This window comes from Mercenaria mercenaria, chromosome 11 (genome assembly GCF_021730395.1).
Source record: "Mercenaria mercenaria strain notata chromosome 11, MADL_Memer_1, whole genome shotgun sequence".
Taxonomy (NCBI): Eukaryota; Metazoa; Mollusca; class Bivalvia; order Venerida; family Veneridae; genus Mercenaria; species Mercenaria mercenaria.
In genome coordinates, this window is record NC_069371.1 from 35,767,528 (window position 1) to 35,779,247 (window position 11,720).

Below are 11,720 nucleotides of genomic sequence, written 5' to 3' on the forward strand. Positions count from 1 at the left end.
ATGAGAGTGATGTTCTTGAGCTTAACATGCTTAAAGATGTTTAATTCATGTATTACCTTCTTAAGCTAAATTGATTGTCTTTTTGTATTTGACTGGATAATTTTTTTGTTTTGAAAACATGTTTTGTGTTTGGTTATTATATATAAAATGCTGATGATTGAGGGAGCTAACAGGGATAGTTGTTGGATTTTAACTTTTATAATCTGTGGATACTATTGTGAAATTAGGTAACCAGTTGCGCTCCACCTTTAGATAGATTACTACACCTCTTAAACCAATAAATATATATAAAAAATAAATTCTCTACTATTGCCTTTATATTTTCAGGAAGATAAAAGTGATGCCAGGTACTAGCCATGTTTTATCACTGTACAGACAGATGTTAAGGAAAGGCAGAACTCTCCAGTTTACAGACAAAAAATATTTTTTCAAGAGAATTAGAGAGGAGTTTGAAAAGAACCGAAATCTGACTGATGATGCTGACATCTCCTTTGCTATACAGGTATATAAAACTTGAATATTACATTTACAGCGAAACACCTCACACTGGAGCGGAGATGGCTTGAGAACCAGAGCTGACATCTCATTTGCTATACAGGTATATAAAACTTGAATCTTACAATACCAGTGAAACACCTCACACTGGAGTGGAGATGGCTTGAGAACCAGAGCTGACATTTTTGCTGTACAGGTATGTAAAACTTTAAAATTACATTAACAGTGAAACACCTCACACTGGAGCGGAGATGGCTTGAGAACCAGAGCTGACATCTCATTTGCTATACAGGTATATAAAACTTGAATCTTACAATAACAGTGAAACACCTCACACTGGAATGGAGATGGCTTGAGTACCAGAGCTGATATTTTTGCTATACAGGTATGTAAAACTTTAATATTACAATAACAGTGAAACACCTCACACTGGAGTGGAGATGGCTTGAGTGCCAGAGCTGACATTTTTGCTATACAGGTATGTAAAACTTTAATATTACAATAACAGTGAAACACCTCACACTGGAGCGGAGATGGCTTGAGTGCCAGAGCTGACATTTTTGCTATACATGTATGTAAAACTTGAATATTACAATAACAGTGAAACACCTCACACTGGAATGGAGATGGCTTGAGTGCCAGTGCTGACATCTTTGCTATACAGGTATGTAAAGCTTGAATATTACATAAACAGTGAAACACCTCACACTGGAGTGGAGATGGCTTGAGTGCCAGAGCTGACATCTCATTTTCTATACAGGTATGTAAAACTTGAATCTCACATTAACAGTGAAACACCTCACACTGGAGTGGAGATGGCTTGAGAACCAGAGCTGACATCTCATTTGCTATACAGGTATGTAAAACTTTAATATTACAATAACAGTGAAACACCTCACACTGGAGCGGAGATGGCTTGAGTACCAGAGCTGACATCTCATTTGCTATACAGGTATATAAAACTTGAATCTTACAATAACAGTGAAACACCTCACACTGGAGCGGAGATGGCTTGAGTACCAGAGCTGACATTTTTGCTATACAGGTATGTTAAACTTTAATATTACAATAACAGCGAAACACCTCACACTGGAGCGGAGATGGCTTGAGAACCAGAGCTGACCTCTCATTTGCTATACAGGTATATAAAACTTGAATCTTACAATAACAGTGAAACACCTCACACTGGAGTGGAGATGGCTTGAGTACCAGAGCTGACATCTTTGCTATACAGGTGTGTAAAACTTGAATATTACATTAACAGTGAAACACCTCACACTGGAGCGGAGATGGCTTGAGAACCAGAGCTGACATCTCATTTGCTATACAGGTATATAAAACTTAAATCTTACAATAACAGTGAAACACCTCACACTGGAGTGGATATGGCTTGAGTACCAGAGCTGACATTTTTGCTAAACAGGTATGTAAAACTTTAATATTACAATAACTGTGAAACACCTCACACTGGAGTGGAGATGGCTTGAGTACCAGTGCTGACATTTTTGCTATACAGGTATGTAAAACTTTAATATTACATTAACAGTGAAACACCTCACACTGGAGCGGAGATGGCTTGAGTGCCAGAGCTGACATTTTTGCTATTCAGGTGTGTAAAACTTGAATATTACATTAACATTGAAACACCTCACACTGGAGTTGAGATGGCTTGAGTGTCAGAGCTGATATTTTTGCTATACAGGTATGTAAAACTTGAATATTACAATAACAGTGAAACACCTCACACTGGAGCGGAGATGGCTTGAGTGCCAGAGCTGACATTTTTGCTAAACAGGTATGTAAAACTTGAATATTACATTAACAGTGAAACACCTCACACTGGAGTGGAGATGGCTTGAGTGCCAGAGCTGATATTTTTGCTATACAGGTATGTAAAACTTGAATATTACAATAACAGTGAAACACCTTACACTGGAGTGGAGATGGCTTGAGTGCCAGTGCTGACATCTTTGCTATACAGGTATGTAAAACTTGAATATTACATTAACAGTGAAACACCTCACACTGGAGCGGAGATGGCTTGAGTGCCAGAGCTGACATTTTTGCTATACAGGTATGTAAAACTTGAATCTTAAATTTACAGTGAAACACCTCACACTGGAGTGGAGATGGCTTGAGAACCAGAGCTGACATCTCATTTGCTATACAGGTATGTAAAACTTGAATCTCACATTAACAGTGAAACACCTCACACTGGAGTGGAGATGGCTTGAGAACCAGAGCTGACATCTCATTTGCTATACAGGTATGTAAAACTTTAATCTTACAATAACAGTGAAACACCTCACACTGGAGCGGAGATGGCTTGAGTACCAGAGTTGACATCTTTGCTATACAGGTATGTAAAACTTGAATCTTACAATAACAGTGAAACACCTCACACTGGAGTGGAGATGGCTTGAGAACCAGAGCTGACATCTCATATGCTATACAGGTATGTAAAACTTGAATCTTACATTAACAGTGAAACACCTCACACTGGAGTGGAGATGGCTTGAGAACCAGAGCTGACATTTTTGCTATACAGGTATATAAAACTTGAATCTTACATTAACAGTGAAACACCTCACACTGGAGTGGAGATGGCTTGAGTACCAGATCTGACATCTTTGCTATACAGGTATGTAAAACTTGAATTTTACATTAACAGTGAAACACCTCACACTGGAGTGGAGATGGCTTGAGAACCATAGCTGACATCTCATTTGCTATACAGGTATGTAAAACTTGAATCTTACGCTAACAGTGAAACACCTCTCTCTGGAGTGAAGATGGCTTGAGAACCAGAGCTGACATCTTTGCTATACAGGTATGTAAACCTTGAATATTACATTGAGAGTGAAGCCTGCCTGCTTAGCTCAATAGGGAGAGCGGGGATCTACAGATCATGAGGCTGTAAGTTCAGTCTCTGGGCAGAGCATATGTTCTCCCTGATGATTTGATAAAAGACATTGTGGGTGAAATCATTTGTCCTCCACCTCTCATTCACGTGGGGAAGTTGGCAATTACTTGTGGAAAACAGGTTTGCACTGGTACAGAATCCAGGAACACTGGTTAGGTTAACTGCCCGTCGTCACATAACTTAAATACTGTTGAAAAAAAAACAGTGTTAAACCCAGAGCGAACAAACAATACATTGAGAGTGAAACATGGCTTACTGGAGCATGGATGGCTCCAGTTCTAAAACTTGGAAATAGATGACGTCTAAGCTTTTGGGGTCAGTTGATTTGGTGTATGAAGTATGAGGTCAGTAAGTCAAAGGTCAAGGTCACAGAGGTCTGAACCTTGAAAATGGTTTCCGTCCTATAACTTGAGAACCACTTGACCCTTGACAGCATGACTGGACTTTCAAAGTTGATGACCAATATTATTTTGGGGGTTAGTAGGTCAAAAGTCAAGGTCATAGTGATCATGGGACTGAAAATGGGACAACCAGTCATGGGGTGGGGGGGGGCATACATGTTTTACAAACATCTGTTGTTAGTAATTGCATTAGAAGCATTTTAAGGTGATTTTGTGCCTTGTGGAAACCTTTCATCTACAATTATAATACTCTTAAAACTCTTAAAAGCCACAGTCACACTATTGAAATTGACTTATCTGCATTATGTACAATACTCATTTTGTATTTCTGTTAAAATAATACACCTTATCTGATATAAAAAAAATGTAATGTAGGTATGAGGTATGCTGCTTTAAAATGTACCAAAATGATTCTGTTTGGTGTTTTTCAGAAAAGAGGAATGTGGTATGTTTTTTCGTTCAACATATTTTTGTTCTTCTGTTTCAGAAAGCAGAGACTTTCCTGAAGAATGACAGAGTAGTGTAGTGAAAAAAAAAGTCACAGTTTGTTTGCAAAACCTGCAAGAAAATGATAGAAAATGAAAAGTATGAAAAAAATCACTTTATCCAGGAATAATATGATAGGCAGTGTAAATTTGAATGCAACAGATTGAAGACAGTTTGATACAAAGGTTTTGCAACTTTTTAGAACATTTACAGCAGAGAAAAAATGGATAACGAGAATGTAAACATTTCAGACAATATAAGGATGATAACAGCAGTTCAGGAAAATAATGCAAGGCTTGTTAAACAGCTCATAGAAAGGGGACAGAATCAATTTACTCTTGATTCCAGTTTATGTTGGGCCACAAGACTTGGTTACCTCCCTTTAGTCATCTTACTAGTGGAAGGTGGTGCTGATCCAAATTCAGAAGTTTGGGGTGGATTTTCTCCACTGATATGGGTGACTATTTTTTCTGGCGATACAGATGTGGTTAGGTATTTGGTAAACTCTGGAGCAGATGTAGATCACTGCTCCTCAAAGAGAAAACAGACAGCGTTACATGCTGCAGTAATAAAAGGAGATGCCAGACTGGTTCAGTGCTTAATTGATACAGGAGCCAGTCTAGATGTTCAAGACTATCTTTACAAGACGCCACTTCTTCATGCCACTCAAAGAAATCTTAAGAATGTTGTTAAAACTCTTATTCTAAATAATTGTAATGTCAATTTGCCTGGATTTGTGAATGGGACTAGATTATCTCCCCTTCTGGTAGCTCTTCTCCAGAGCAATTTGGAAATCACAAAAATGTTGATTTTGGCTGGGGCAAAATTTGAACTTTTGGCTATCTACCAGACTTTCACTTTGTCTCACTTCTATAAAACTGTAGAAGATTGTTTAAACCTGGAAGTGAGACCTGTTTACCTGCAACAACAATGTCGAGTTAGTATAAGAGAGTTACTAAAACCCCAGTTCCTTCAAAAACTCAGGCAACTTGAACTACCTCCGCCTCTTAGGGAATTTCTTAGCATGGAGGAATTGAATAGAGCATTTTGAAATGTTAAGACAGTAACAGCATTAATTCTTATGAGGGACTAACTTTTGTAGATTTCATAGTAACTCAATCCACAAAATTGCACTCCAACAAACAAGTTACATACCCGTCAATTTTATTTTTAAATCTTCATTTCAACATTTGTTTCCCAATAAAATATGTGAAATACCTGTCAAAAACCATAAAACTTTGGTAACAGAAACAATTTTTATGGTGCTTTGTAATTCCAGCTGTATACAGTTAAGTACTCGGACAAAATTACTACTCAATTTGAACAAGGTGAACAAAATCCTCCCTGTGATTTTGTTTCCAATTGTATCTAAACATTCACTTCATTCTGCTTAAAAGCTGATGATTATCACTAAAAAAATATATTCTTTAATCTCTGTTGAATTTTCAGTTGTTTTGGTTTTTTAACAAAATCACTAGGGAGGGGATATTGCCTGCTTTGGTCAAATTTGGTAGGAGGGATTTGGCAGGGTGTGAGTGTGGATTTTGTCGTACACTGTAAGTTTTAATTTTTCATTTCCATCTGTTAGCAATGAATGTTATTTAGTTTGTTACATAGACATATATATCTATATACTAGACTGTATAAGTGCTTGATTTTGTAATATGAAAATGTCTGTGATTTTTGTTATTTGAATTATTGCAAGATCAGCATTATGCTAAAGTTAAAGCCAAGTCTTTGTTAGATTCTGTTTTTAAGAACCTATTAAATAGAACTGGTTTCATTCCCCCATTTACTTGTAATCACTGTATTCATCAAACAAGAAAAAGTTAAGTTTGAGATAGGAAAAAAACATTTTACCAGTCGCTTTTGACGGCTTCCAAGCTTTTATGCTTCTCTATATGTCAAACTGACCTTACTCAATATGTAACAGATTTTTTTGTCAAATTTTCTTTTTTGTAAAATCCATTGAATATGAAGTCAATATATTTTCCCCAAGAATGTACATGTAATCATTGATTCATTGTCCATCTCAGGCTAACACATTGACTGACTTCATTAAATCATATAAGTTGAAAGTGACCAATGCTCGAACATTGTACATTCCTTGTTAATAAGAATATTTGAACAGTTATCTTTGTATTATCTATTTACTGTTGATGTTCACTAAATTTTATGGATGCATGTGGCGTAAAGTTGTACTCGGATTGTATTAAATGGGTCATTGTGTTGAATGTAAAGGCAGTAACTCCTTAGAGCTGCCCCTCTGATCTGGACACTTTAGAAAAAGCACTACACATGTTAGCTACATATGTGTAGTTACTTGCATCAAACTTTTCATTCTGAATTTTTAGCTCACTTGAGCATGATCGAAGTGCTCAAGGTGACCTTTAGAATCGTTGGATTTCTGTCTTCATTGCATCATCAGTCTGTCATCCACAATTTCTTTAAAGAACTCTTTCTCCTAAGCCACTATGCAAATTTCAACCAAACTTCAACAGATAATTTTGGGAAAAATGGAGACAGCTGTGTATAAACTTTATTGTATGCTTTGAGGACTGAAATATGATAAAGCAGTTTTAATCTCCTACAAACCATGCAAGTTTTACCTTTGAGGAAAAAAAGCTATATGCATAATTATTACAGATAGATTTGAACAGAGTCTTTTTATAGTCAGAGATGAGTGTTTTGTAAAAGAAGAGCAGCAAAGATTGAAGTAAGAAATTACCTTAGGGAATTGTAACAATTTCAGTACAGAAATTTGTCAGCAAACAGAAAGTCAAATCACATTATTTTGCAAGATGAAATTTGTTTCGTGGAAAAAGAAAAATATCTGCTGTTTATATAATGTGTCTCAATGTATGCAGCAGATGTCTTGGATTATGAGAAAATCAAACAAAACAATGTGAGAACTGTTAGACACATGACTGCGCTGTCTTGTAACATAGTTACATAGATTAATTTTCCAAAATAATATAATATTTCGTTTACAATAAAACTAAATTCAGTATAGACAGTAAACATTCTGGTAGCAAACAAAACTGTTTCAGTTATCACCATTCTGAAAATATTTGTGTTGGCCATATTTTAAAGACTAAGTGAACCTTGTCCATTAACTTACAGATTTTAGCAGAAGTGTATCATTATAATTGAGCTGCGCCATGAGAAAACCAACATAGTGGGTTTGCGACCAGCATGGATCCAGACCAGCCTGCGCATCCGCGCAGTCTGGTCAGGATCAATGCTGTTTGCTTTCATAGTCTATTGCAATTAAAGAAACTGTTAGCGAACAGCATGGATCCTGACCAGACTGCGCGGATGCGCAGGCTGGTCTGGATCCATGCTGGTCACAAAGCCACTATGTTTGTTTTCTCATGGCACGGCTCAATTATTTATTGATGAACTACACATAATGCTAACAAGTTTGAAGTTGCATCCTCTCTTTATTACAGGATAATGTTTCATTTAAATATTGTTACGTGTTTTTCTTTTTGTTACACAACACCTTAAAATGAATTTTAAAACATTTTCTTGTTTGTTAGAGGGTTAGTTTGTTTACATAACGGGTTTAAAATGCATGCAAATTAATCAAACATTCTTGTACTTCATTAAATCTGTGATAAATTGAAAGTTTCAGAAGTCTAAGCATATTATTAACGCATTTGAGTACTTAATGTCTAAATAGTCTTTGAAATGTCTTTTATATGTAAATTACTTAAATGTTTATTCATTTGAAAAGCATCTAAAATGCCTTCGGAATTAGTGTTTTCTGAGTATTGAATATTACACATAGAGGTTGGCCTTCTAGGCTAAGTGTTTAAGGTCATTTACTTCTAATCACTTTCACAGGGTTTGAAACTTCACTTGAGATGTAGAATTCTTTCATTTGTGGGTTTGCTGGATTTGGTGGTTCTACAGTGGTGCTGACCTGTGCCTGAAAAAATTTTCAAGAGGAACACCTGGGTGTTTCAACAAAACATTAAAAAACAAAGCATAAAATTTGAAAATTTTAGGAATTTCCCATTTCTTTTGTTCTGGTAACAGTGTGTAAAATATGTTGTGCAGCTTAATGGATACTATGAAGCTATTATGCCCTCAGTGTCAAAGACCCCAGAGGCATATAGTTTTGAACTGTACATTTGTCAGTCCATTTTTTTCGTCTGTATTTCTGTCTGACACACTTCCTTGTGTACTCCACTCATACGATTTCCATTAAATTGAGATGAAACTTGGTATACTCCATCAACATGAAGTGGACATGCATACATTTTCAGGACTTTGATGTCTGAATGTATTTTCTGCAATTGTGGCCAGTCTTGGACATTGAAATATTACAGTTACATCAGACCAGTGTGTTTTCAACTTCTGCAGTTACCATCTAACTGAAATGAAACATGATATATATCATCAACATGAAGTTGACATGCACGTATTCTTGGGACTTCCATATCTCACTATTTTTTCCTTGATTTATGGTTCTTTTTTTTGTTTGGATATCACAAATATTGTGAACTCAATTCTGACAATTTCCATCCAATTGAATTCAAACTTGGTATACATCATGAACATGAAGGGAACATTTGCATATTATTAGGACTTTTTTGTGACTGATCATTTTTATTTGAGTTATGGCCCTTTTTGATCATTGTGTAACTACACCAGAATATTACTCAATCATCCAACAGTTTCAGTTTTATGGAAATGAAACTTGGTTTACATTATCAACATCATGCCTATTTAGCATTTTGAGTTTTGTGTCCATTCTTGTTTCAGCTATGTACCTTTCTTTATGGATGTCAAAAATATCATTCAATCAAGCATTTTCAGGGGGCGTGTGTCATACAATGCTGACATCTTTCTCGTTGTTCACAGAAACAGGTACAGAACCTTAATGTTCACATAGAGGCATTTGCCATCATCACCTGGAGTTGTGTTCCTTTATGTTTATCTAGAGGCATGTACTATTATGTTCAACTTGAAGGTATCTTCCTTCATGTTCATTGAGAGGCATTTGCCTTTATGTTGCCTTTATGTTCATCTAGAGGCATGTCCTTTTATGTCTACCTTGAGTCATGTTCCTTTATGTTAATTGAAGGCATTTCCCTTTATATTCATCTAGAGGCATGTCCTTTTATGAACACCTTGAGTCATGTTCCTTCATGTTCATTGAGAGGCATTGCCTTTATATTCATCTAGAGGCATGTCCTTTTATGTCGACCTTGAGTCATGTTCCTTCATGTTCATTGAGAGGCATTTGCCTTTATATTCATCTAGAGGCATGTCCTTTTATGTCGACCTTGAGTCATGTTCCTTCATGTTCATTGAGAGGCATTTGCCTTTATATTCATCTAGAGGCATGTCCTTTTATGTCGACCTTGAGTCATGTTCCTTCATGTTCATTGAGAGGCATTTGCCTTTATATTCATCTAGAGGCATGTCCTTTTATGTCGACCTTGAGTCATGTTCCTTCATGTTCATTGAGAGGCATTTGCCTTTATATTCATCTAGAGGCATGTCCTTTTATGTCGACCTTGAGTCATGTTCCTTCATGTTCATTGAGAGGCATTTGCCTTTATATTCATCTAGAGGCATGTCCTTTTATGTCAACCTTGAGTCATGTTCCTTCATGTTCATTGAGAGGCATTTGCCTTTATGTTCAATTAATGTTTATTTTTTTTTTTTGTTAAAGATTTTTCTGAAATAATGTTGCTTTGAAATTGTATCAGGAGTTGAGTATGTAGGTCACGAACCATATCTGTTATCTTGTACATGTATTATATGGACGTCCCTTAAGCCTTTTCACCCACTGGTAGTGCTGTTGTTAAGGCGTAAATTTTGTTTAACATTATTATTAAAAAAATCAGTTTTATTTTTACAAAATTGCAAAGGGGTCTTTTTAAAGATACACATATACTTTTAACCATACATGTTTAGAAGTTCTGCTTTTGTTATGTTTGTTGTCACAATATGATGGCATATTAAGATTTTCATTAATGCTTTGTTGCTGTATGATTTAACCTTGAAAGAATAAAAAGTGTAAAAAGAAGTACATTTTGTTCCACTGTTTTTAGCCCACCATCATCAGATGGTGGGCTATTAAAATCACTCTGCGTCCGTGGTCCGTCCGTCCGTCATTCCGTCCGTCAGTCCGTCCGTCCGTCCGTTAACAATTTCTCGTTATCGCATCTCCTCAGAAACTACTGGGGGGATTTTGACCAAACTTTGTCAGAATGATGTATTGGTACCCTAGTTGTGTCCCCCTGAAAATCAGACTGGTTCAACAATTTATGAGTGAGTTATGGCCCTTTGTTTATTTCTATATTTTACATAGATTTATATAGGGAAAAACTTTGAAAACCTTTTTATCCAAAACCACAGAGCCTAGGGCTTTGATATTTGGTTTGAAGCATCATCTAGTGGTCCTCTACCAAGATGATTCAAATTATTTCTCTGGGGTCAAATATGGCCCCGCCCTGGGGGTCACATAGTTTATAATGACTTACATAGGGAAAAACTTTGAATAACCCCTTGTCCAAAACCACAGGGCCTAGGGCTTTGATATTTTGTATGTGACATCATCTAGTGGTCTTCAACTAAGATTGTTCATATTATACCCCTAGGGTCAAATATGGCCCCGCCCTTGGGGTCATATGGTTTACATAGACTTACATAAGGAAAAACTTTGAAAATCTTCTTGTCCAAACCACAAAGCCTAAGGCTTTGATACTTGTAATGTAGCATCATCTAGTGGTTCTCTACCAAGTTTGTTCAAATTATCGCCCTAGGGTCAAAAATGGCCCCGCCCTGGGGGTCACATGGTTCATATAGACTTATATAGGGAAAAGCTTTTAAAATGTTCTTGTCAATAACTAAAACATTCAAATTTGGACCACATGTATATTTTTGAGTGGCAAGATGAACCTTGACACGAGTTGACCTTGATTTTGACCTAGTGACCTACTTTCACATTTCTGTAGCTACAGCCTTCAAATTTGGACCACTTGTATATTTTTGAGTGGCAAGAAGAACCTTGACATGAGTTGACCTTGATTTTGACCTAGTGACCTACTTTTACATTTCTCAAGCTACAGCCTTCAAATTTGGACCACTTGCATAGTTTTGTGTACCGAAATGAACTTCGACCTTTACATTGACCTAGTGACCTACTTTCACATTTTTTAGGTACAGGCTTCAAATTTGGACCACATGCATAGTTTTGTATTCTGAAATAGAATTTGACCTTGATTTTGACCTAGTGACCTACTTTTACATTTCTCAAGCTATAGCCTTCAAATTTGGACCACATGCATAGTTTTGTGTATCGAAATGAACCTTGACCTTTACATTGACCTAGTGACCTACTTTCACATTTCTGTAGCTACAGGCTTCAAATTTAGACCACATGCATAGGATTG

The 11,720-nt window shown here is 36.4% G+C and overlaps 1 protein-coding gene across 1 annotated transcript; it reads left to right on the plus strand.

Moving 5' to 3' along the window:
• Positions 1 to 3,312: 3,312 nt before the first annotated feature.
• On the plus strand, positions 3,313 to 10,351 carry LOC123531244 (serine/threonine-protein phosphatase 6 regulatory ankyrin repeat subunit C-like). Its single transcript, XM_053517143.1, has 2 exons — positions 3,313 to 3,325; positions 4,307 to 10,351. The coding sequence occupies exon 2, from the start codon at positions 4,529 to 4,531 to the stop codon at positions 5,354 to 5,356; it is 828 nt and encodes a 275-aa protein (XP_053373118.1). The 5' UTR covers positions 3,313 to 3,325; positions 4,307 to 4,528; the 3' UTR covers positions 5,357 to 10,351.
• The last annotated feature ends 1,369 nt before the right edge of the window (positions 10,352 to 11,720 follow it).